This window comes from Crotalus tigris, unplaced genomic scaffold (assembly GCF_016545835.1).
Source record: "Crotalus tigris isolate CLP2741 ecotype Arizona unplaced genomic scaffold, ASM1654583v1 scf7180000019154.1569036, whole genome shotgun sequence".
Taxonomy (NCBI): Eukaryota; Metazoa; Chordata; class Lepidosauria; order Squamata; family Viperidae; genus Crotalus; species Crotalus tigris.
This window is the reverse complement of record NW_024097404.1, coordinates 1,298,863-1,326,139: the sequence shown is the minus strand read 5'-3', so window position 1 is coordinate 1,326,139 and position 27,277 is coordinate 1,298,863. Positions and strand designations below refer to the sequence as shown.

Here is a 27,277-nt window from a genome sequence, read left to right as displayed (position 1 = left end):
CTTTCTATGTCCTTTTTTATTGATGGCCACCAAAATTGCCGTTTAATTAAGTGTAAAGTTTTTACAAATCCAAAATGCCCTGCTGATTTTGTGTCATGGCAAAGTTGCATGAAAGTTAGTCTTTGAGTTGTTGGTATATATAACTTTTCCCCTACCCAAGGCAATCCGTCTCTCATTGTGCACACATGTTTGTTTTTCTGGAACCAATCATCTGTTTCCAAACTTTTTCTGAATTCAATCCCAGTTTGGCTGTCCAGTTGTGGTTTTATTTTGGCTTGGGTTCTTGTGGTTACTGGCGCTGCCAGTTGTGATTCTGCCATTATTGGTCTAGAGTCTGTGGTTCGTGCGCTGTTATATTGGGGCATGCGAGATAGTGCATCTGCCAGGAAGTTCTTTCTTCCTGGTAAATGTTTGAGCTTAAATTGGAATTGGTGAAAATGCTGGGACCAGCGGGCTTGTTTGGGGTTGAGTTTCCTGGAAGTTTTCAGGGCTTCTAAATTTTTGTGATCAGTCCATACCTGGAAGGGGATTTTGTTGCCTTCCAGGAACTGTCGCCACGTGAGTAATGCCCAACGTATCCCATAAGCCTCCTTCTCCCATACGGGCCAGCGCTGTTCTGTTTCCGTGAGTTTCTTAGATGTATATGCACAGGGTTGCAATACTGCATCATCATTTTCTTGTAATAGCACAGCCCCCACTGCCACATCACTTGCATCTGCCTGTATTATGAAGGGTTTGTCCATGTCTGGGTGCCTTAGTACTGGTTCGGCAGAAAAAAGTCTCTTTAGTCTCTCAAACGCTGCTTGGCACTCCATTGTCCATGTTAGTGGCTGGCTAGGTTTTACTGAGGGTGTTCCCTTCGTTTTTAGTAAGTTAGTGAGGGGCAAGGCTATCTGTGCAAATGAGGGGATGAATTGGCGGTAAAAATTTGCAAAGCCCAGGAAACTTTGTAGTTGCTTTCTTGTGCGGGGTGGTGCCCATTCTAATACTGCTCTGACCTTCTCTGGTTCCATTTCAATGCCCTGTGGGGATATGCGATAGCCTAGGTAGTCTATCCTTTCCTGGTGGAATTCGCATTTTGAGAGTTTGGCATATAGGTGAGCGGCTCGCAGCTTCTTTAAAACCGCTCTGACAAGTTTGACGTGTTCTTCTTTTGTTTCGGTAAAGATAAGAATGTCGTCCAAGTAAACAAGGACCCCCTTAAACAGGTGTTCCCTTAGAACGTCATTGATTAATTGCATAAAGACTGCAGGGCCCCCTTGTAATCCAAATGGCAAGACTTTGAATTGATAGCACCCCATGGGGCAGTTAAATGCAGTCTTCCATTCGTCCCCTTCCTTGATTCTCACTCGATAGTAAGCTTCCCTTAAGTCTAGTTTAGAAAAAAATTTTCCCTTTCGATAGGTGTGACAGCATGTCTTTCATGAGGGGCAGCGGGTATAGGTTGCTTTCACTGATTGTATTCAGGGCCCTATAATCCACGCATAAACGTAAAGAGCCGTCCTTCTTCTCTCTAAAAAGGACCGGGGCAGCCACTTTAGGCTTGGCTGGCTCAATGAAACCTCTCTCCAGGTTTTTTTTTATAAATCTTTCCATTTCCTCCTTCTCCTTTGGGCTCATGGAGTATAATCTGGGCTTCGGGAGTTTTGCCCCAGGCTTGAATTCAATGGTACAGTCTGTGGGTCGGTGGGGGGGAAGCTCATTCGCCCTCTCCTCACTGAAGACTTCAGCAAGGTCCCTATATTCCTCTGGTATTTCTGTTAATCTTTTTTCCTCTCCTATGGATGCTTTTTCTATTCTTGATTCTGGTAGCCTCCCTTGGGGTTTTAAGTCCATAGGGTCCCCCTTCGGGAATTTGATTTCTGTCGTCCTCCAATTTACCCAGGGGTTCCATTTTTTCAACCATTCCATCCCTAGAATCATTGGGCATTCCATACCTGGGGTCACCACAAACGTTAAGTCCTCTTCATGGTTGCCCAGGGAGAGATGTATTGGCAAAGTGGCTAGGGTAGCTGGCACCCCCCCTGCTATGGATCCATCTAGCTGGCCAAATGAGATTGGTTGTTCCAGTCTCCTGGATGGGATGCCCAGATTCCCCACTAGTGTTGGGCTAATGAGGCAGCGGGTACAGCCAGAGTCTATTAAGGCTTTCACCTTCACAGCTTCGGGCATGGGGGGGATTAATATAGTCACTGGTTTGAAGATGGGTGTGATGCATCCACTTACCAGGGGTTCGCCCTCCGAGCTGTCATCTGAGGCATCCACCGGCCCTGTGGTGTAGGCTGGAGTCCTTTCCCCTTGGTGAGCAGAGGTGGGGGTTTCTGCAATTTCCATCATTCTCATGGCCGTTTCTTTTGGCTTAGCTGAATACTTTCCGGGGTTGTTGATTTGGGATCTGTCTGGGTTGTGCTGGGGGGCCTTTGAGCGGCATTCTACAGCTCGATGCCCTTCTCTTCCGCACTTGAAACATCTCATTTGCTTCTTGGCTGTATCCGATGATTTCACCGGTTGGTGTGTCAGCTCAGGCGGGGGGCGGCTCCATTGTTTTCCTCGGCGGTGCCTCTTCAATATGTCGATCTCTGCTTCCTCTGCCAAGACGTACCATTCCTCAAGTCGATGTGGGTCCCCTCGTGGCAGGCAAGCATCATATAGATCATAGTTTAGTCCGTCTTTGAAATGGCCAAGGAGGATGTCTTCTGGCCAATTCAGTTTGCTGGCAATGGCCCGGAATTCTTGTGTATCCTCAGCCACTGGGCGTTTGCCTTGCCTCATCGTTGTTATTCTTTCACGGGCTTTGCGATCAGCCAGGGGGTCTTCAAATCGTCTTCTCAAAGAGGACATGAAACGGTTGAAGTTACTGCGTTCTGGGGCATTGGAGTCATGCAAGTTCACTACCCAATCCACAGCTGGTCCATCCAGGGCAGATTGCACGATCCGGATGCGGGCTTTGTCGCTGGGAATATCCTGCCCATATTCCTCCATGTAGCTGAGGACGTGGGTTAGAAAAAACCCCAAGCGTGTTGGCTCCCCTTTGAATTTCACTTCCAACGGTGGACGTCTTGGAATGGATCGGTGCCTCTGTTGTGGGTGGTAGTGCCTTCCGTCCAGATTGCCATCTGTGTTCCGGTAGGGGGTGGGAGCTCCTGGATCAGTAGATGTCCCTGGGGTTGCAGGTTCCATGTCCCCCTCGGTGTCTCTCCCTTTGCGGCTCCAGGAACTGGGGCAGCCGTAGGGTTCAGTATTCTCCTCTCCTAGGGAGCTGAGAGTTCTCTTCATCAGGTCAATAGCTCTCTCTAGGATCCAGTCTGAGTACGGTGCCCAGCTTCCTCCCTCTTCACTTGCGTGCAGGGATTTCTCCATCTCCTGCTTCCATTCTGGTTGCTTGGTCCCCCGTCTCAGGGTCACCTTTCTTTATTCCTTTCCCCACTCACTTTTCTTTCCAACGCCCATTGACCAGCGAGGCTTGTGGTCCCGTGTCTCCACCACTTCTTCTCCCAAGGAATCTGACCTCTCGGATCCCAACATCTAGCAAGGTTCCAACTGGGTCAGCGGCTCTCTTTCCAGGGAGTTTTCCCCCTCTCTTGCTCCATTGTCTGACATGGTAAATTTTTGCAAAATCCCCCGGCCAGGGTCTTCCTTCCAGGTGGATTAATTTTGCAAGTCCTGTCTAATGTAAGGACCCACCCCACTTTGCATCTTAAGAAGACAGAACTCTTGGAATAATTCTTCCAACAGGAATCCTTTATTAAGAGAAAATGGTTGCAGGCATGCTAGACAGGACTTGGGGTCCAAGCTCTCCCATTCAAGGTTTTAAGGGGTTCCCCAGTAGTCCCACCCAATCAACCCCCCTTCCAGTGATAGTTTCAAGTATCACAATTCCACCCTGTTTCTTCTTTCTTCCGTCTGGATGGAGACTTCAGATAACTACATGAAAGGCAAATACTCTTCTTTGTTAATGCTAATGTTCTCTGGATGCTAACGCTTTGAGGTTACAATAGGTTACAATAAACACACATTCAGCATTCAGCTCTTTGAAGTCTACTGAAGGAAGTGAGGGCCATAAAGCCCCTTTGTTCTCCCCCTTCTCTCCCTCTTATGGCAGAATCCAAAGAAGGCAGAATTGGGAGTTTCTATATTTGATAATTAAAGATGAAATATGATTGGATTCTGACAGTTATTTGTAAATAAAGGTTGCTAACTACCAAGACAAATCAGTTAGTAACCTTCAGGCACTGTATACTATCACATTATTTTGTAGGAATTTATGGCATACACTTTTTTAAAAAAATTGCTGAAATTTTATTAGATTCTACTTTCATATTTTCTCAAATTTTGTAAGTTTGGTACTTGTACCCAAAATTTTGTGAGATTTACAGTAAGAATAATAATATTTTAGTCTAGTGGCCTTGTGGAATGTGAGTTATTTGTTTATTGTTTTTGGAAAGTATATATAGATGACCAGGCATAGACCAGCAATTCTTAGAAGTCTGAGTCTGAAAGAATCATGGTCAGAAAAATATTTGCTCTGAATGTCTTAAAGGTGCTTTTCAAAAGGCACCTTTCTTGGGTTTTGTCTTTGAAAACGTTTCACTTCTCATCCAAGAAACTTCAAACTTCTTCAGTTCTGAAGCTTCTTGGATGAGAAGTGAAACATTTTCAAGAGAAAAAAACCAAGAAAGTCTAGTTGCCTTTTGAAAAACACCTTTGGGACAATCATGGGTGATTGAGAATCTCCATAGACATTTACTCCGAATAAATTTCAATCTTAAGAAATGTGAACCATATTTTAGAGTATTAAAAAAATTGGCTCATGATCTGGCTTAAATGTTATGCATTACCTCTGAGAAATCCTAAAGAGGAGGGTAAATGTTCAAAAATGAGTGGAATGAGGATTCAGTCCTGACACTGTGATAAAAACATTTGGGAAAATTCTACAAGAAGATCATAAAGAATTTGATCATGAAAAATAATATAATTGCTAGAATTAAGCAAGAATTATTATAAGAGTTAATCTTGCCAGATTAAATTTATTTCTCTGTTGAATAACTTGCTTCCTAATCAGGGAGAGAAGCAATCTAGAACTAAGAAGAAATTTCCTGACAGTTAGAACAATTAACCAGTGGAACAACTTGCCTCCAGAAGTGGTGAATGCTCCAACACTGTAATTTTTTAAGAAGAGATTGGACAACCATTTGTCTGAAATGGTACAAGGGTTTCCTGCCTGAGCAGGAGGTTGGACTAGATGACCTCCAAGGTCCTTTCCATCTCTGTTATTCTATTCTTATTTGTGGGCGTGCTGTAAACATGGTACTTTTTTTATTTCAGCAAAGCTTTTGGTAAAGTATTCTATGACATTCTGATTTACAAGACAGTTCAGTGTGGGTTAGATGGTGAAGCAATTACATAGCTGACTGAAAAGTGCATTTATCGATGGATCCTTATTAAATTGGGAATGCCCTATTGACTAGAGTGTCACAAGATTCGATGCCAGGTTCTATGCTCTTCCATATTTTTTATTAATTTGCATAAAGAAGTGGAGGGCATACTTTTCAAATTTGCAAACGATGCACCAGTGGGTTGGATAGGTAACACATTAGAAAACATGGACTAACAATGAGAAATGAACTTGATAAAGAAATGTGTTGCAAATAAGAAACTTTTATTTACATTTAGGACAGAAATAAAATGCAGAGTTATAGAATGGGCTTAGTCACTGTACTTGTGAAAAAGATAGTTCTTGTGAAAATAGTTCTTGTATAAAAAGATCTTGGAAAGGTACTTGATTGCAAGCAATACGTTTCAAGAATGTTATTACCTACAAAACAGACAACTGAATTTTAAAACTGCATCAAGAGAAGTACCATTACTTTCCCAGGAAAATATAAAAGTTCCACTTTATTCTGCATCAGCTACATTACATTTTCTGTATTGTGTCAAGTTCAGAGAAACTGCAACAGGCTCAAAAAAGGGCAACATGGGTCAAATTCAATAGAAACCAAGTCCTATTAAAGAGATTGAAGGAACCTCCTAAGGTAGAGTAGGATAGCATTCATGAAATAACTGAAAGGTTGCATACAAGTCAAGGTCTGTTCTTTGTTTGACGACACAGATTAATGGATTTAAATTATAGAAAGACAGATACCAGCTGAACTTCAGGGAAAAAAAATCCTCAAAGTAACAGCAGTTCAATAGTAGAGCCAATTGCTAGGTTCCCCTTCACTGCATGCAGGTAAGTCTAGGCAGTATCTACTAGGAATACTCTTGTATGCATTAAATAGGGGTTGGACTTGCTGACCTAAAGTCCTGTGGACTGGAAAATTCTGGAAACTGAAATCCACATTTCTTGACGTTGCTGAGATTGAGAAACACTAGCCTAAATGGTCTTTCTATGTCTCTGAGTCTTGTGTTTTTGTGAAATATTTTTTCTTAAAAAAATCAACTTTCTTAGCTGTTACTAATTATGTGTTGAATTTGCCTTTTTCCCCAAACTAGGGAGTTGTAAAGAAATTATGTTTCTCAAAGAATGTAGACTGCTGACTTGTTCCTATTGTGTATATAGCTACCTTTCCATGAGCGAGAAGCCAAAATGGGCACTTTCGTATTATCACCAGATAGGTAATAAGGTAATTGCTCTGTTACTTCTAGGAAAGACTAATAAATTTCCCAAATGATGGCTTCAGAGCTATAGAAAAATGTCATACATTCCATTAACTGAGTAGTCAGACAGGCAAAAATGCTATGTTTATAAATTCAGCCATCATAGTCATGCTTTCATACTTTTTGAATTTATTGTAATAAAAGCAAAAGTCATAAAACATGAGCACAAAAGCTCTTTCAGTCCACCTTGTATGAATTTCAATGGCCTCTTTATAAGATTAATATTCAGAATACATATTTTCCATGCATGTTGCATTTGGTTTGACAACATAGCTGAATACTGATTTTTGTGCACATTACTCCAAGGGATTCATGCCCAGCTATCGGACAGAGCTCTTTCGTGCTGTTAAACAAGGGACTTTCTCTCTTTTTTCCTACCAGACTAGAGAGCTTATGCAAGATAAAACATATTTCTTATATTGTGTATCTTGTTAGTATTTACTTCTAATCTGGGCAGCAGGGAAGTTTTCAAGCACCTTAAAATAATAGTGACATAAAAAGAAAAACAAAGTGTTAGGTACTTGCCATAAATGAGGTGGTCCCTCCTATTGCTTTTGTTTTCTGCTCGTGTCTGTGTCACATATTCAGAGCAGCACAGTCTTGATAGGGAAGCTCACTTAGAGCTAAACATTACATGACTTACAAAGTACACAGCTGATCTACTGATTTTTGCTCATTCCGAAGCACAGAAAGACAACTAATCTTTGAAGTGCATGTGACCTCCCAGGGTCTTTTGGAGGGCCTCCAGAGAACTCTCCTATGCTGTTGCCCAATTTACATTAACTTCAGTTGCTGGTTTGTGGCAACATTAAACATGTAACAGAATACAGTAGTTTAAATGAAACCTTTAAAAAAAAACTTCTGCTTCTTATTTCCTGAAATCTTTCAACAGGTCGTAGGCAGAAAGATATAGAGGCACCCAACACCAATAATTTAAAAAGTGATGTTGTTGAGCTGAAATCTGCCTTTTAATATTCAGGTTTATTTTACGAAAGAGGCTTTCTCAAGTTTGCTTTGATTTGTCTTGATGCTACATAATAATTAGCAATAGCAGTGTTATTAATTTCTCTTAACCATTTTTATTGCATTCTGAAGCCTCGCTGGTTGCTTATATTTCCTGATGTGCAAAAAGCTTCATGGCAGTTTTCTTGTAAAGTGTTTTCTTGAGATTTAATTACAATATGGAAAGCCGGGAAAGCTGCAGTCCATGAAGAGATGACTGTATGGTAGGTACAGAGAGTTTTCGACTTATGACCATAATTGGAAACAGGCTTTTCATTGCGAAGCAAGGTGACTACGTGAATCACACCCAATTTTATAATCATTTTTATCATGGTAGTTAACTGAATTGCTATAGTTGTTAAATGAAACATGGGGTTGTTAAGTGAAACAGGTTTCCCTCATTGACTTTTATTTTCAGAAGCCAGCTGGAATATCACAAATGGCAATTATATAACTTCAGGATGCTGCAATCATGTTAAAAAGAGGCTGGATTTTGATTATTGTTGCCATGGGGATGCTGCAACGGTTTTAAATTCAAGGACCAATCGTTAGTCATTTTTTCAGTGCCTATTATAACTTTGAACAGTTCTTAAGTGAATGGCTATAAGATGAGGACTACCTGTAGAATGAAAGACAGGATTTACCTAAATACCGCTGGCCACCTCGAAACAAAGTAAGCACAAGGATAATCACACTCCACTCATGAGAATTTCAATAATATTTGGAATTTAAAAAATTAAAAGATCTCTTTCATGAAATTGAATGACAACTGGTAGAAAATATTGCAGAACATTTTTTTCTTCAAGATACAAGTAAATAATGGTAATAACAATGACAGCATTAACAATGAAATGTTGATAGCACGAATTATGACAATATTATTGAAATGATGATAACTATAATACTATCAGTATTGAAAAAGTAACTGTAAAGCTAATAATGATGCTAATCACAACAGCAACCATTAGAATAATAGTGATTATTAGTTCCTATTTTTGGTCCTGACATTTTGGCCCTGTTTACTTCTGAGAATCTAGTCCTGACTCCAAACATTTGCTCCAGAGTACCTGGAGAAGACTGGAAAGGGTAAAAACTTTTCTTTCCTCAGCCACCTCAATCTAAGATTCCCTCAGTATGGGATATAAAATAATAAAGTAAAATCCTTTATTGGTGTGCCAATGCTAATTGTTTTTGTTTATGTCCTGTGGGAAACGTTATAAGGTAGAAATAAAGCAACTGGTAGAGGAAAAAAACAAATTGATCTAACTTGTAGAAGGCCCCAGAGCAACCGCCACAAATTCAATTGCATACTACTGTATAAATATAAAATAATACACAATTTGACCCCATTCCAACTTCATATGATAAATGATAATCATTAGCTTTCCATGGAATAACTGGAATTAATTCTGACTGGTCAGCATTTTAGTGCTGCAGAGCACATAGCTTTATATGACTGACTGTTATATCCAAAATCCCAAAGTAACAATAAAAGCAGATCTTTTCTAACCACAAATCAATGATCAGCTTACTGCTGAGTTTTGGTAAATGCTAAAACTATCTATCCATAAAATAAGAATGACTGAGTATAAGATCTGTTCTCCCACTCATTGTTCTGGTCCCTGGTCACTCTGAGGAAAGATACTAAGAACCAACAATTTCTGAATGGCATAACAACAAAGGACCAGAACAGAAAATATTAGAATTATCTTCATAGCATTACTCCACTTGGAAGTAAATAACATTTTTATTGTCCACAATGAGGATGCAGTGGCTGCAACAGCAGAGGCTGCCATAGAACAAAAAGTTGGATGTCTCCCCCACCCCCACCCCCAAAAAAGTGCAATGCTCTAAAATAACAAAGTTGCAAAATATTATGAAAATAATCTGCTTGGAATCAACAACATATCTTCTCACACACCTACATTTCAGGAACAAGCACTTGCACCACAGATTCCTCCTATACACTACAGGGGGGAAGGGGAGAGGAAGCCGTAATATAGACAGTGGGCACTACTATCAAACACTATCAACCCTCTTAGAAGTATCTCCTTTGGCACTGGTTCTCTGAGATGACTTAATAGATGATATCTGATTCTGAAAGCCAGAATGCAGGGTGTCCTTGGAAAAATGGATAAGTAATCTGTTGATGCCAATAATTTTTTTATGTTCCTTTGATAGTGGAACAATTAAATGATAATAAATCCAGCCTAGGAAAAAGCCTACCTGAAAGATAATTGTTTTGCATAAACTCTCCACATACTCCATTATGTGGGTTAGCAGAAGAAGAATAGCAATTTTATTTCACAAAGCACTCTCAGATAAGCAGAGAAATTCTGTTAGTTAAGTATTTTAAGTAAGGAATGACACTAGTGATTAACAGTAAAATCAAATATAGAAAGGAAGAGCTGAATGCAAATTAGAATGTTAAACAGTGAGAAAGGTCTAGTAAGAAAGGGTGGGCAAGGGGACAGAAGTGATATAGGAACCTACCTCTGATGCCATGAAACCAAAATCAATATATATCAAAATCCTGAGGTCCAAATAATGGAACTAAAGATTTCCAAGCCATCCTTTACTGGTCACTGGAGACTAAGCATTCTGCTATCCAATTGACTTTACAGCTGAACATTCTGTAACTCTTCTACATGAACACCTTGTTGTATAGTGCACTCTTCTGCTTCCTTTCTCCTTAGAAATTCATTTGTTTTCTTTTTCTCTTTTCATTTCCCAATACACACATTCCATGCACAGTTGAACTAGACAGAAAGCAAGGCACATCACTTCTGTTTCCCAATGGATCCCCAAGTTCCTTGAAAATGATGGAATTATCAGCCATCAGTCCAGCTTGATTGTTTTTTTTTTTTCTGTTATGGATAAGCTGTGAGTGACTCCACAGTTAAGCTGACATACAGATGCACACGCACACACTTGCGGGAACATCTTTTCCCCCATGAGGATATCGTTTTCCTTTTTGCAAAAAAATGCAAGCAAAAGAAAAAACAGGGTTTTTCTATTGAAGGTACAACTCTTCTTCAATATGAAGACATTAACTGGATTGGTCTGGATTCCCCCATGCAGTGGTCAGTGAAGTCCTTTGTAACTGATGGCACAAAGCTTTGATGTTCTTATAGTTAACTGTAGGAACTGTTGAACAACATTTGCCATAGTTTATGAGCCAAAGAGGGAAATGGGTGGATAAGAATGACTATGGAAGAAGAACTAAAGAAGAGAAGGAAGGGAATCTGACTGCTGAAGATTGTTGCTCTGGTTGCCTCTTTCTTCTCCACTGGCCTCTTGACTACTGCTCACTGGTGGTGGGACTGAAGTCTTTTTTCTTCCCAACACACATTGGTTTTCTTCACTTTTTTAAATATTTGATTTGTACATATTTATATTTATTTATATTCTGTTTCCCATGGCATCAGCAAATGTGCTTCTGTTGGTGTGAGAAACATAATTTGCCATTTAAAAACAATTCCATATATTCTTTGTCTGCAGCGCATAAGAGTTCTCAAACAATTATCCAATCTCTATAGACATCACAACTGCCTCGTCAGCTTCCCCTCCCCTCCCACATCCAACCCTCTTCTGTCCTCCCCTCTTTTTCTCCCCATTGTTGTAAGAAGACACGCAGCATCATGCCATCGCAGTTGGTGACTGGCTCATCTGCACTCTCATAGACTGGACACTGCTCAGGATCTTCTTCTGGTGTCCGGCTAAAGTCACCCCTATTCTTAGAAGATCTCTGCAAAAGATAAGAGACAGGATCATACTTGTGGAGCAGAGGTCTTTGTCTCCTCTGCTTATATGGACAAGATACATGAGCTGGCAAATTCAAAATGCAGTTGCAGAAAGTGAAGCTGCTAACCTAAGATGAGCAATCAGCACTGATAAAAGATGTTGAATGAATGTATATGTGCATGATTCAAAAGAATAATTTTTCTCAAACCCAAAACTAATAGATGCTTAAGTAAAGGATCAGAGACTTCATTTTCTCTTCCTTGAAGATGCTAACTTCCCAGGTGTCTTGAAATGATAATCTACTCTGTTGTTTACAAATGACGATAATATAAGCAAGGAGAAGAATTTATGAGAAATATCTAATTTCTAAATTAACTAGTCATTACATGAGTCCTGTATATTAATTGGTAAAGTTGTTGTAATCTCTGAATGAAAGGAACAATGTGAGATTCCCCAGTTTATGAATTCAAATTTCTCAGAGATCTGCTTGGAAGCTGGCAGCTTGTTAGTGAATTCTAAAAACTATAAGGTGCTGACTGAAGACTGTGTGAAGATGCATGACACTGATGAATATATAGAATGGTAGATGCAAGGAATTTGTGGGAATTTCCAGAGCACAAAAAGATTATGGAGGCACACAGGCCTGCAAAGAGAAGCAAAGGAAGAGTGGGAAAGTGCTTTTGGATGGAGGCATGTTGCCTTGCAAGTTATGAATGATCTATTTTCCTGACTTTTATATGTGTTTCTCATTGGTGATTTTTAATATTAATTCCAAAAGCAGTTAATAATAAATTAAACATCCATTAAATAGCTTAAATAAAGTCATCTAAACCAAAACAAACCAAAATGACCATAAAATCCATTTAAGAAATAAGCATAAATCAGTTAATTTTCAAAGGCCAACCACAATAATAATAAGTATATTTCTGCCTGTTTTCAGAAGATTAGCATGTTCCTGATGCCAAAATCCTGTCTCTGATCCAGATTTAGTCTGTTGATTATCTGAAGCATGAAAAGAAAAGCTGGATCTCATCTTCTTCCATCACTGAAGCAAATAGGGAAATAAGAAGGTGCCACTTACTCCGATGTCATTTGTGCAACTAACTGAAGGGATGTAAAGCCAGCAGTTAGAAAACTGTCTCTGTATTGGTTCATTTTGATGGCACTCAACCAATCTTCTACTGAGGTAAAGGCAGTGAAATCTGGGATGGAGCGATCCAAGAGTGGCTGAGAAGGCCTGGAATAGAAGGCAAGCAGTGGGTCAGAGATGGGATTTAATTTAGAACAGAAATACTGACAGTAAAAGAGTTGTTCCTTTTATTCCCTTCCTATTGATTTGCTTGGTCTGATGCTACAGTTCACTTGAAACTAGAGCTGGTCTGATAGTCTTCTAGGCAACACTGTGGCTATTATTAATTGATTAGGCAAACTGGAATAAGCAAGAGTATGTTTAATCAGTGGAACTGAAGTAAATGCACCGTTATTCATACTTTGGGGATTTTAACATTCTTTAATATTATTGTCATTTCTTGCAACAGCAATTAGAAACTTTCATTATCTAATGCTAATTTCTCAGAAAGGAAAGAGATTTGATATTATGCACATTTATTTAAATTTAATTTATTAATTAAAGAGGGATAACTGATTTTCCAAGTATCTTTAACTAGCTACAGCTTTATTTGCAAATTTCAACATAGTAACACATGTGGAAACTTACACAGCGGTGATGGTAGCCACAGTTTTGAGGCTCGCCGGATTTCGAATCATTTTGTCTAAAGTGTTAACTATTTCAGCAAACCGTGGCCTTGTGTTGCGGTCTTTCTGCCAGCAATCTAACATAAGTTGATGTAGAGCAGCTGGACAGTCCATGGGTGGAGGGAGCCGGTAATCTTGCTCAATTGCATTAATTACCTATAAATGTAATATATAATGTAAGTGTGTCAATGTAGTAGAGAGAAATATAATTCTGAAAATCACTGCAGTTAAAATAATATTTTAATCAGAATGTAAGTCTCTTAAGCCACTGCTACACATGCATAACCTTCCATATTTATTCACTTTACTGAGTGATTAGTTCCAAGTCCACAAACATAAAAAGAACTGAAAGTTCCAGGGTTTAATAGTCAGATGTGTTCTCCATGTTTCTCAGAATTTACTATTTATCAAAAGTAGATTTATTTTTCCATATTTGACATTAGGGCTATATCCCAAGAGCTACCAAGGTGAATATCCAGACAAAGAAAGAAAACAGAAAACAAAATAGGTAGTATCTTAATAAGTAGCCATGGAAATTTTAGTGAATTTCACATATGAATCGAATTTGGCATGTTTTATAAACATGCTTTTGGGCTTATACAAGAATGGCAATGAGAAGGAATTCTGATCACACTGTTGATAATGCTGGTAGCAACATGGGATGAATCATGTAATGTTTGACTATGACTATTAAAAAAATTAATTCCTCTGTGATTGCCAGGATCCTGAACCTAATCAGCTACATTTATGACACTTATTTGCTCTAATAGGAAAACTTGCATTAGCACCAATGGGGAATCCAATCATAATGCAAATAACAACATTAGTGATGTGGATTGGCATATACCTCAAGAAACTCCTACAACTTTCTGCTAACCACAAGTTGTAATAAAAAGCTTTAGTAAGGATTTCTATTGTTTGCTTATCTGGACTGAAATATATACTATAGAATATTTTCAGTGTTATGAACTCAAAATTAGGTTAAACCAACTGGAATTCTAATTCAGCATTCCTACCATTTGCATTTCTACCTTCTGTACTTTAAAAAATAGAGCCCTTTTAAAGTTGAATCATTTCAGCACACTAATAGCATGCAATCAGGAATAAAGGAAATAGCTTGCCCTCTGCACACAAGGAGCAACAAAACAGTGCTGGCTCTGGAGGAAAAAAAAAGGGGTATTCAGAGGTTAATTTGACTTCTGTTGCTTCAAGATAAAGGCAGTCCCTTCCCTGTTAGCAGCTGCTACACTCACTGTTTCTGTCTATCATGCTGTAGTGCAGAACTTCATCAAGGCTCAACGCCTCGCTCATAAAGTCTCTGAAATATTTCAAAAGCCTGCCAGGCTCCTAGTGTCCAATTATCACACACTGGCTGGCTCGTCTTTCCAGTTCCTCTCCTCTTCTCTGTTTCTTTCATCTCTGATACTCTTTCTTACAGTAGACATTCAAGGGGAAAGAAGCAGTAGCAGCTGAGGATTTTGTATCTCCCAGTGAGTATTGCCAAGTCTCTCTCTATAGCTCAGCATGCACTGAGGCTGGAGCCAATGAGTTACAGTAGTTCTGAAAGGGACTACTACATAAAGCAGACATCCTCACTATGCTCAGAAGGAGAAAAGTGTGGTAGTTTCCAGCGTATAAAATGATGTTCTAGGAATGTGGCTCAGCGACAAAGACGGGGGTCATCTTATACGCCGGGTTGCCTTGTACGCTGGCATATACGGTACTAATGAACATTCTTTTTAACTCCAGTCTTCTTTGCAAGTGGAAATGGGACTACCTCCCCCCCCCCATAGCCATTAAGGTAAAATTGGGCTGGTCAGTCCTAAACAGAATAAACTTGCTGATTACACAATAGCAATGTCATTCATACTTATATACTGCCTCATAGTGCTTTACAGCCCTCTCTAAGCAGTTTCAGAGTCAACATATTGTCTCCAACAATCTGGGTTCTCATTTTACCGACCTTCGGAAGGATGGAAGGATGAATCAACCTTGAGCTGGTGAGAATCAAACTGCTGGCCGTCAGCAGAATGAGCCTGCAATACTGTATTCTAACCACTGTGCCACCACGGCTCTTGTGGTTATTCCATATGGATACCCCTAAGAGAGTTCACACTCTTGAGAGTGCACTTGGATGGTATCAAAGCAAAGCGGGGATGCTTTCACATAGCATACCTAAGGAGGAATTAAGCCTCTCTCATTCATCATTGGTGAGCAAGAGCATGGTAGAAAGGAAAGTTCAGACAAGTTTAAGCTTTAGTCAGGAAAAATATGTTTCCACCACTTTCCAGAGCTATTACATCTATAACTAAAAACAACTTCTGTATTCAGAAAAAGTGCCTGCCTGAAGGCATTGAAGACCCATAACAGGCAAATATTAATATGGATATGTTTGGAGATGTTATTGGACTAAATAAGCAAGACAGAAATACATCTAACATGCTGGCTGGTGGTACCTATATAGCTAGGAGGAAATTTACAGCAGAGTCTTAGCTATATAGGTATATTATTTCAGTCTTCAACATACTAGTATTTAACAAATACTTTTTTCAGCTGCTATAAAAATCAAGATAGTTTTACTATGTTGTGCAGAAGATTCATAAACTTACATCTTGATTGGACATGTCCCAGTAGGGTCTTTCTCCAAATGACATTACTTCCCACATAACAATACCGTAACTCCATACATCACTGGCGGAGGTGAATTTACGGTATGCAATAGCTTCTGGCGCTGTCCACCTCACTGGAATTTTCCCACCCTGAAAGCAATTATAAAGGTGGCAGTTAACTGTAAGCAGTGTAATATACCAAAGGTTCCCTGTATAAGGTTTAACTTATTTAATAGGTAGATAGTTATATAAATCTATTACAATTTCCAATAGCAGCATAGTCTGAAACCCAGAAGGAAAGGAATTCAATTTAATGATCTGTTCCACAGACAGGGCACATTTTTCCTCCTTTCTTTTGCATATGAAGGCAGACATTTTTCAAATATTGCCCTTATGCTGATTAACAAATTAACACTCATAAATTACCCTGGAATCTGTAGAGGATTATTTTATCAGTATAAGAATAGTAATACCAATGGCAGATTATTAGTGTTGGACACATGATTCCGACCCACCAAATAGTTTCTTTATGATGAAGAATATAGAAGGGATCACCTGGTATCCTACTTTCCACATCTATTCTGCTACTAATACTATGTATGTTTGCTTTTGTAAACTTTAGCTGCTAAGAAATTACATTTAAAAAGAGTAGGGTTTTGTTGCAAAACTAGGCCATGATCTAATGATTTCGTAGTTTGTATCTTAGCATATTAATCCAAGTCAATTGTGATTTAGTAAATAAATCATGCTTAAGAAACAGATGGTTTAATGCAATATATAATACCAATTATTTTCTAAACCCGACTGAATTATACATAATCTGCTCCATGGAGTACAGGAAAATGTTTTCCAGAAGCAATTAAAGTATGATTGTTATTCATCAGATATATAGCCTGTCTTTCCCTTGTAAGTTCAAGGCAGCATAAGTGTTATTCCCTCCTCCATTTTTCTTTCCACACCCCTGTGTGGAAATAAGTGATTGGTTCCAAGTCCAATGAGAATCTCAGGAGACATTAGCAGGCCTATGAAGATTGGCCATTCACTGCAATTATTTTTAACAATAGTTTGATATATACCCAGAAATAATCCTATAAATTATAGCCATGTACAAGTAGTAAATGGTTTCTGTGGATCATATTTCCATGGTTTTATGGATAGAGATAAAACAATTCAACTAGTTCAAATTATTGTATTAATGCAAACCCGAGAACAGAGCTTGGTTCATGGCTGTAGCTAATATGCTTCATTTGTTTCATGGCAGGGACACTAGTACTACTGGCATGAGAAAAGAAATTAGCTTTGTGACATTTATTCCAGCTGTGGTATTCAGCATAAACAGTAGCTAACGAAATCTCATGCTCATGAATGCCAATGGACAAGCAAGTGTTTTGAAAAGGACAGCATGTTTCCTACAGAGAATATATAGGTGTGCTCCCACTTCTAGGCCCAACAGCAGACGTCAAAGGCTGACAGCAACAGCTGTTTCCTTGCATCTCTTTGCATATCAAGTAGCAACAATGGTCTTCAGGGTTTTATCCTGAGTGACATTTCCTCACCCATGGCTGTTTGTATTGTGAAACATGAACATTTCTTTCTTTTTCTTTTTCTTTTTTTTTGCTTCTGGCACTTTCCCCTAAGAAAGATACCAAAGGAAGGACAAGGAACTGGGGTTGCCTTTGGCACATATATGACAGCTCATCACAATTTGCTGAGCATACCAGATGAAGTAAAGCAAGTGCTTCAGTTTCTTGGTTTTAAATTATATATTACCAGTGATATGTGGTAACTAATATAGATACCCTTTCATTATACTTCGAAATACATTTCTAAATACCAATCACTGAATAAGCACATCTCAACAGTATTAGAAAGGGGGACAAACTTATGGCTTTAATGTAGTGCCAAGAAAGACAACTGGCTTCTTTGAATATTTTTTTTCTAACCCAGAAAATAGTTTTAGCTTTTGTACATTGCATTATATTAGAAGGATCACCCTACATGTATTAATGAATTATGATTAGAAATAGTTCCAGACAGAATAGAAGAAAAGGCCTGAATCAGTAAATTCAGTTAATTCAAAGCCTGGGAGTCTTCACTTTTACCTGAACATCATTGAACATGTGACCCAAATAAGTAGATCAATGTTTCTCAATTTCAGAAAAGTTAAGATATATTGATTTCAACTTCCAGAATTCCTCAGCCAGCATGTGTTGAAGTCCACACATTTCAAAAGCCGCTGAAATTGAGAAAATCTAAATTAGGAGGCCCCAATTCCTGGTCCATGGACCGGTACCAGTTAGGAACTGGGTCATGCAGCTGGAGGCATGCGGCGAATCTGCAGGGGTCTGGGCAGGGGCGGAAGAGTGGCAGGGCATAAGCCGGCTTGCTCAACGCAAAGGTTCTCCAGCGGCTGCGCTTGCAACATCTGAGCTCAGTGTCCTTCCTCCTCCTGCTTCTTATGCTCTCTCTTCTTCTGCCTTCTCCTCCTCCTCTTCCTGCTTCCTCTCCCTTCTGCTACTTTTTCTTTCTCCTCTTCTTCCTCACTTTCCTCCTCTCCCCCTCTTGGCACCCCAGCTGGGCTCATGCTCCCTTCGCTCCAGGTTTGCAAGGCAAGGGCGTGCCAGCCTAGCTTGCAACCAGCTTCCCCCAAACTTTGTTGGAGGGGGATCCCCTCCCAAGATATGTGTTTGTGAGGGTGCTTTCTCAGGGTGCAAAAAGGGCCAGGAGAAGCTACCTTTCACTTTAAGCATTGTGTCTTCAAGAGACTCTCTCTTGTTTGCACTTTTTCTAAGACCACTGAGTTTTTTGTTTTTGTTTTGATGGTGCTCTAGGTGCCACATGTTTTGGCATTTCCTGCCTGCTTTAATTTGGTGTATGTGTCTGTGTGTGTGTTCATGCTCCTTTCTTCATGCAGCTCTCAAGTTTGCAAGCCAAGTGCGCTCCTACCTGGCTTGCAGTGGGAAGGGGAGAAGCTACATGTCTCCAAGGGAATCCCTCTCTCATCTGCACCTTTTCCAAGGCCGCTTGGCTTGTGCAGTGCCCCCCCCCCTCTTTTTTGAATGGTTTTCTCAGCACTTCCTCAACGTGTTAGGTCTTTGATTTGTTTTGCTGGAAGGCTGAGTTCAGGATTGTCCCTTTTCCTTCCCACTTTCTTAGAAGCAGAAAGTCACTGGTCTAATCTAATACAATGTAATAATAATAGAAATAAAGTGCATTGTTTATTTGTTTATTTAGAAAATTTAGAATAAATATAATGAATCATCCTGAAACCTTCCCCTCCCTCCCCAGGTCCATGGAAAAATTGTCTTCCATGAAACCGGTCCCTGGTGCCAAAAAGGTTGGGGACCTCTGATCTAGATGATAAAACTAGCCAAACTGTGTAGTACTTAAGCAGTTATTTGGGCAGGCACAAGGAGTAGTTGTTCCATAATAAAAGCAGGATTGTGCAACAGAAGTAAACAAGGGAGAAAAAATCCAGAACCATTTAATAGCACCTGACTTATTATCAAGTACTTCTGTGATTTGGCTAAGAAATTGGTATGAATTAATTCATTCCTGAAATCAGGAGTGAACTAATTTTCCTTGTGTTGAAGAATTAATTATCTGATTCTATCTTGGAAAAAGTATCTATGCCACAAACTTAGCAGGGCTAGAATCCAGACTGCCATTCCACCAAATAGTCTTGTCAGAGCATCAGAGAAGTAGGAGCAGAACTTTCATCTCTCTCTTCTGCCTCTGCATCGATTGCCACATAAACAATTATAGGCAAAAGTTTAGACATCTCTGGTCAAATGGTATGTTTCACTGGATCTCTTGGGGGAAAAGCTGAAAAGAAAACGGATATTTTAGCAAGACAGCAATCTGAAACATGTCCCCAATCAACTATGAAGTTCTTACACAGGAAAAAAGATAAAGGTTTTTCAATGGCCTTCATTGTTCCTAGATATGAATATTACTAAAAATCTGTGGGAAGAAACAAGGATGTAATAGGATACTTTTAATCAAGAAAAGTGGCCCCCCAAATTTGGGCACCAGTTCCATGGAGAGGTTTTTCTGGGAACCAGAGGGGGCATGGTTTTGTGTGCTGTCTGCATCCCATGGATGGGGCTTTGCTTGTTTGCATGACCCAGTTTCTGGCAAAACCGGTGCCAGGCCACAGACCGCAAGTTGAGGACCCTTGATCTAGAAGTATTCTGCATGGAAGAGTATTATGCAAGAATGAAAAGCCTCTTAGCTAACTACATGGACTATTTGGAAACTCTTATTTCTTTTAAATAAATTATTACAAAGTAATGACTGAAAGTTTGTGCATACATTTATATTCAGCACAATAACTGTTTTCTTATTTTGAACCTGCAAACAATAAATAGTAGGTATTAATTTAAATTTGCAGAAAGTTTTTAGCGTTGGCAGTTACATGAACCTCTTTTCATGTATGAGGAATTCATTGCAACATATAATTTTACCAGGGGTCCTTAAAACAATTGCATGCAACTTAATCTCCTTTTACAAGAGAAAATGGGTAGTGGAATGAATTGATCGTTAACAGACAGAACTGATGACAGAGAAATGAAACATGAGAGCTGGATGGGAATTTTTTTCTCTGATCAACAGAAAATGTTCATATAATCAAAGTTTGTTAGCAAGCCTAGCTCTGTTAAATCACAACAGTGAGTTTTTTTTTCTTCTGTCAGGAGCTATGTTGCTGAAAATGGGGAGAATGTATTAAGCTAAGGATTGCCTGCAGACACTGCTTGAGAGTGAGTCATGTCAATCTTGTCAGAAGATTAGTTGTAGAGGACTGTGGAAATTAGATTCACAGCCCTTCCCACTGCATTACTGAAGTGCTGTCCATCCATTCTGCAGCCAACAAAAAATGATCTCAGCATAAAATTTGCTGTCCCCATTATTGATCCCTATCCTGTCTCTATTGTCTCTGTTCCCACTCATTGCATTTAACTTCCTTCCAAACTAAGTGGTAGTAAAGCCTAACATAAGTTACACACCATGAGGCTGTTGTGATACAGTATCCTAATAAGCTTTAACAGCTAAAAATAACATAAGGCTGTGCCATTCATAAGCTGGAAATAAAATGAAGACTGTGTCAGAAAGACAAGTCAGAAAAGAAGATACAGCTAGATCAGGTTTGCATGATACTTAGAAGCAAGTTGGAAAGATGGGCAGGTTACTCATTTTTTATTAGTTATAGTAATAAAAAGAGCAGTATTAACTAAGATACGAGCAGAAACCTTTGTTTTTCAGCTGATCTGTTTACCATCCCAACAGGGAACATAATTCTATATTTTCACACCCTATTTTTGCCATCGTAGTTAATAGGTGAGTATCATATCACCTGAATAGGCTGAATACTAAGGACAGATAAATAATAGTTAACAGTGGTTGGTTTAATTTTTTAATGTCCCTGCTTTCAGATCAAACATTCATGTCACAATTAAGCTTAATATAAAAGGAAGGGAAAATAAATAAAATAAAACATTGACTCTGGGTAGAATTAGTTATTTTGGTTTTCATGTCCTTTTTAAAAGTGGATGACAGAATAGATTTAGCCAACATAATAAGAGCTCCATTTAAAAAGAGACATTTGCTTGAAGGCTACTCTCTTACTTGTCCCCCAAGAGCAGAATTATGAATCTATCATGAAGTAATGATGTAACTGTAAGCACTGCATCATTTTTCCAGCTGCTTGAAAGGCCATTTGGGGCATAAATTTATTATAAAAATACAGATGATAAAAATCTGCTTTTTCTCCAGACGTAGAAGGACCCTATTTTATGTTCAGTGGACAATTTAAGCTCACACTGATTTATTTAAATGGACTGCAAATGCAGTTTGGAGAAGAAACAGAATTTCTGGTTAAGCCATGGATTGCTGGTTCACTGCTGAAATCAGATGATCCATTAGAAAATGTATTTTCTGAAACCTACAAAAACAGAACAGAATAAGTGAACTTGATGACAAAATAAATCTGCTAATAACCAGTAGTTGTTCATCCACTTGCCATGTTTGTAGACACTAGCAACTGATCTTAGGAAAATGCAAGAAGAAACTGCCAAAGTCAGAAGTCCCCAATCTTTTGGGCACCAAGGACCGGTTCTGTGGAGAGAGGTTTTTTTCATGGACCAGAGGGCCGTGGTTTTGTGTGCTGCCTGCATCCCGCGGATGGGGCTTTGCTTGTTTGTGCAGCCTTGTTGCTGGCATGCCGTGGTCCGGTAGTGGTCCATGGACCAGGGGTTGGGGACCCATGGCCTATGTCATTCACAAATGTGGTCCAATAGTTTCTAAAATTGTTGAGATTTAGAAGTTTGTTGGTAGAAAAAGACACTACACCTTTCTTAGATAAGAGAACTGTCTTAAGCCATGTTTTAAATCAAGAATCAAGAAATCCTGATTTGCTTTATTTTTAGCAATTTAATTTGAACTCCATCTGGCATATGTGCCCTGAGCAGACCATTTATTGCCTTTATTAAAGAGGAAGAATCCCATAGACACTTTGTATACACAAATGGTAACATCATCATGGTCATAACCAATAGCGCCTTTACCATTGAGATTCATGGTACTTTTCAATATGTAAATCTAAATTTAATGAGCTGTCGGCAATCTGAAATGTGACAGAGGAAACTATATGAGATTTCAGAAACAACATAAGTTTCAGGAAGAACAGATTTCCAGTGTCTTCACAAATTTAATTTTTTAGTTGAATGGCTCTGTGGTGGCTGCTGTGCTGAGCATATTGCAAGTCCTAATGATAAGTATTATTTTGTTATTCCCTTGGATTTGCCATCTGCTATGATTACCTGTTTGTTCGTGGCTTAATTCCCATATCCTTAGAGCAGACACTAGTTATACATTCTAATCTCTTTCTTTTTTTGGACCTTACCTACTTGAGATCTGGACAGTCTTTTGCAATAGACGTTCAAATGAATTTTGGCCTTCTTTATTAACATTCCTCTATTAGCATCTATAGATAAAGATTAAAATATATATTCAATCTGGACCATTTGTAATATAAATAATTAGAAAAGTGGACCAATGTAGTATGTAAATTATTATAAGAAGCTGAAAGCTAATTGTTGAAAACACCTGTTAACCTCCACAGGTGTTCTTATGTGCAAACTACTTACCAAAGAGCTGGTATAAGTTGGATCCGAGGTGTCATCTTGCAGGTAGCGAGACAAGCCAAAATCAGACACTTTACAGACCAGGTTGCTGTTGACCAGGATATTCCTGGCTGCAAGATCACGGTGGACATAATTCATTTCTGCAAGGTACTTCATGCCAGCTGCAATCCCTCGTAGCATTCCCACCAGCTGAATGACTGTAAACTGGCCATCATTTTGCTATAACAGTGAAAAATAAGCACAGAAGTAAGCGTATTTCATGTATCCAGAAACTAGAAAACAGGCGGCGAATAGAAGTCTCCCCAAAATTGATAAAGAAGGAAAGAAATGGTTGGAAGTGGAGAGAATTTAATAGAATAGGTATAAATTATAGGAAGTGAGCTAATTCAAAAGAAATAGACAAAGAAGAGAGAAATGGGATCTAGAGAAAATTGCTAGTGAAAGAAGGAGAATGTCGAGAGAGGGAAAAAAAACCAGGAAAGTTTAATAGCTGAAGAACAAAAACTCCACCTAAGTGATTGAGCAAGAAAAACAGCAGATTCCATTGTCCAAAACTAAGAAAAATCATATTCTAATAGTGGAAGAGCCAGGGATTGGAAAGAGGGTTGTATTTCAATTCTCACAATTTAAGTTGCTAACAAGAAGTAAAATCTGGACTCTTTCAAGACATACTTATGGGTGATTTCATTATGAGAAGATTAATAGAGTTCTAAACATTATTTTTGAATGATTAATTTGGAAGAGGAAGACATGACTCAATCTGCGCCACCATCTCTACAATAGCAACTGAACTTGTTCAATATTTCCAGTCCATTATCACTTTAAAAGGCTATTGTACTTACTCGCAGAAAAGAATCCAAGGCTCCATTTTCCATAAATTCTGTGATAATCATCACTGGCCGACTTTTAGTGACAACCCCCTCCAGTCGAATAATATTTGGATGGTCAAACTGACCCATGATGCTGGCTTCACTTAGGAAATCCCGTCGTTGTTTTTCAGAATAGCCGGCCTTTAATGTCTTAATAGCCACATAGATTTCTCTCTTGCCAGGCAGTTTTAGGCGCCCTTTATAAACTTCACCAAATTCTCCTGTAACGGGATCAGTATAAGTTATAAACCAATTCTGGTCAATTTGGCATTTCAAAAGGAGAAGTTAATAAGAACAATATAAGATATTTCATTCTGAATGAAGTATATGCATGGAGTGCTATTTTCTCCCATGATATTACAAATATTTCTTTGAAAAGGCAGTGTTTTATTAAAAGTACTGCCTTTTTAAAGACTTCACATCAGGTAAGAAGAGTTTTGTAACTTCACTGGTTGTGCAAAAGAGGAAAATGCCCTCTTATTGTGAAATGGCACATAGTATTTCTTCTCCAAAGCTATGAAATAAGCAGGTATCTCTTATCACTTAACCCTTTCATAACTATGAGTACTGCTCTTCTAAACTGCTAAGCTGTTGTGTTGACATATGGATATGTATATATACTCATTTTGAAAAAAAAAACCCTAAATTAAAATAGCAAAGAATTTTTAATAGCAACCTCAACGAAAAACACATTTGGTGTTGTATAGTCTTTTGTGATTCACGGAATACAATCAAGGGAATGTAATGTTGCACACACAAGCCACTGTTTTGGGAAGGGTGTGGAAATGTTAAAAAAAGAATTATAAGACAGTGGGAATTATCCATAGTGATCACTTGTACAATGAAGAGTTACAAAGGTTATGCACCTGCCCAGAATCCATTATGAATCTTCAAGTGCTTAAAGAAGAATGAGTTAGTCCCCGGAACCATGACAAGACATGGCCAAACATGGCTGTTGTCTCAAGCTTCCAAGAGATAAAAACCAAAGTCAGAAAGCACTGCTTTTTGAAAAAAAAAGTTTCCCTGGAGATCAAGTTGCCCTACTCTTTATTGTCAGAATTTGTTAAAAACAGAATTACACAAACCATTTTTTTTCCATTATCCACTTCTACTTTTGGAAAAATGTTATTTGTGCTATTTTGTTTATTTTGGTCTGATGTTATATCATTTTTAATTTATTAGCATTTTTATTTACATTGTAAATGTTTTGCCACCATTCATCTTAAGTATATTTGCTCTGTACTGTGTATTTCACATGATGGAAGTTTCTAAAGAAAATATTCATCTCTGAATCCTCTCCCATCTCATGTGGAAAGAATGCTCTGCAAATATTCCCTACAGGTAGTCTCTAAGCAAGAGATTCTCTCTGGAGTAAGCAGCATCATAAATAACCAGAAATGAAATTGTGTTGTTTCTGTCTTTTAGGATCAATTATGAACAGTATAGCAATGAAGACCTTGGAAATGATTTTCAAATGCCAAGCTAGGTCTATAAAAGTTGATGACACAGTAACTAGTTTAGCTCATGAATGTTGGTCTTCATCAAATCTGGAAATATAACTACAGAACAGGGGCTCTTAACCTGTTTGACCAAATTTCCCATTTCCCCAGGCTTAAACAATGTCATTAATCCTCTTGACTCCCCCCCCCCCTGTGATTTTTTTTTTACACACAAATGACAGTAGCAGCGGTCCCAAACTGGATCTTTGACTTACAAACAAGCAATTATAAATTATCCCATTTATTCCCAGGATATGTCCAATTATCTAATAATTAAGCTAATTATCCATAGCTTAAGAATCACTGCTATAAAGACTGAAAAAGCAATCACATCCTCAACCAACTGGTTTCTCCTCGATGTAAGATGGTTATTTAACTTGCTGGAACCTGCACTATTGGACAAAATTGCTCATAATATGGAGAGTAAAGTCCTCATCCTGGGGACTGAGCAATGAAAAAGATGAAGAAGCCAACCGAACCAAAGTGGTATTGTAAACATATCTGGAGATACCTTACAGAGACTACCATTAACCATTAATGACAGTTGTACTAGTTTCAGGATAAGGAACAGCAAAAAGTACAGATCAAACTATTGACTATAAAGAAGGCAGCAATATTTGAAAAAGTGGCAATGCATGATTGATGACTCACTCACTTCCCTTGATGTGTGCTGAACAGAAAAATTCTGACAGCATGAAAGTAATACTACAGAAAGTTGCAAGTCATGGGTTGATTTGAAAAAAAAAAACTCCACACAGTAGGAAAACAATAATATTTAGATGAAGGGAAATACTTCAAGAACTGCTTGGAACTAGGACCTAATAGCAGTTCTAGAAAATAATAAATCTAATTGGACTTTATAGGATCAATGAAAATTGAGGACAGGCCATAGGAAGCACAGTTGCAAGGTAACTAATTTTGATCCTGATCACTTTGAGATACAGGTAGGGATGGATCTAGATTGATCTATCTGAGAGGCTAGGAGAACAAGGATTCAGAGAAAGCTTAATAAAACCCAATATCCTTATGGGTTTATGGTGCAGCAAAGGAGATAGATGGTTCAGATCAGTGGTTTCTGAAACTGGAGTACTAAAAATGTAGCAGACCAGGGTGAAAAAAGACCTACAGCTGATGGAAACATTATTGGGGAAACTACAATATTTCCTCTGTGTGTCATAATTGAAATAAATAAGGCAGCCCTTTTAGAAAGCTTGGGTTGTTTATCAAGTGCTAATGGCAGCACAGTAGAGGGATGGGGATTTTCTACCAGAGACAGAGAGCTTGAACATGACTGAAAATAGACAAGAGCTCCTACACAACCTCTGAGACATGGTAGGAGCTTTGAAGAAAGATAAAGGAGATAGGGTACTTTCAGAGTCTGCCACTCTAAACACTTATTCCCGAAGAACAGCTCACAAATAGGACAAAGAATCGCAGTGAGTCTGTTTAGTAATTGCTTTGCAGTGCTTACAAGAATTTACCATTTGATCTTCCCCAAGGCAGAATAGGCAAAACCTGTTCCCAGCTGAGAAGGAAATTCACTTTCATAATGCTGGTGCTTATGAAATGGAACTTTTAACATTCTAAGACTGAGACCAAAGGCTTTCTAAGAAGAGGGATAATAATGTCTTGCCCCAAATATCTTAAGGCTAAGGGGGGAGGGGGGATAATGGAATCAAAAGAAAAATGAAAAGGAAAAAACTTTTAGGACTATTGTGAGCTACAGTGTATTAGCACTGCAGATAAAAACAAGATGGTTTGGCATGAGCTGTATGTAAGCATGTGCAGTACACATGAAGGGCTAAACTCCTGACAACAATATGGAAAGCTTTCAAAGACTCAAAATGGGCTTTGTGCTGGTCCATACCCATGAGTTTCAAGGTTAACAAGAAAGACCTGAATCTATTGGGTTCCTCTCATCTAGTGCAGAGTTCCCCAACCTTTCGGGGTTGGCAGCCTGGAGTGGGGCAAGGGGGAAATAAGGAATGTTTTTGTGTGGG

The 27,277-nt window shown here is 38.8% G+C and overlaps 1 protein-coding gene across 6 annotated transcripts in view; it reads right to left on the bottom strand.

The window, feature by feature from the left end:
• Nucleotides 1–27,277, bottom strand: part of EPHB1 (EPH receptor B1) — a 407,526-nt gene that overhangs the window by 30,854 nt on the left and 349,395 nt on the right. For 4 of the 6 annotated variants that reach the window (XM_039360062.1, XM_039360066.1, XM_039360065.1 and 1 more), the window contains 6 exons: nucleotides 23,752–23,999; nucleotides 22,913–23,128; nucleotides 15,768–15,917; nucleotides 13,121–13,314; nucleotides 12,485–12,640; nucleotides 9,388–11,407 (listed from right to left, as the gene is read on the bottom strand). In XM_039360062.1, coding sequence (XP_039215996.1) covers nucleotides 11,299–11,407; nucleotides 12,485–12,640; nucleotides 13,121–13,314; nucleotides 15,768–15,917; nucleotides 22,913–23,128; nucleotides 23,752–23,999 — 1,073 coding nt within the window. In that variant the 3' untranslated portion in view covers nucleotides 9,388–11,298. Of the gene's footprint in view, nucleotides 1–9,387; nucleotides 11,408–12,484; nucleotides 12,641–13,120; nucleotides 13,315–15,767; nucleotides 15,918–22,668; nucleotides 22,750–22,912; nucleotides 23,129–23,751; nucleotides 24,000–27,277 lie in introns of those variants that run through there. The other 2 variants (XR_005558711.1, XR_005558712.1) reach the window with 2 other exon arrangements.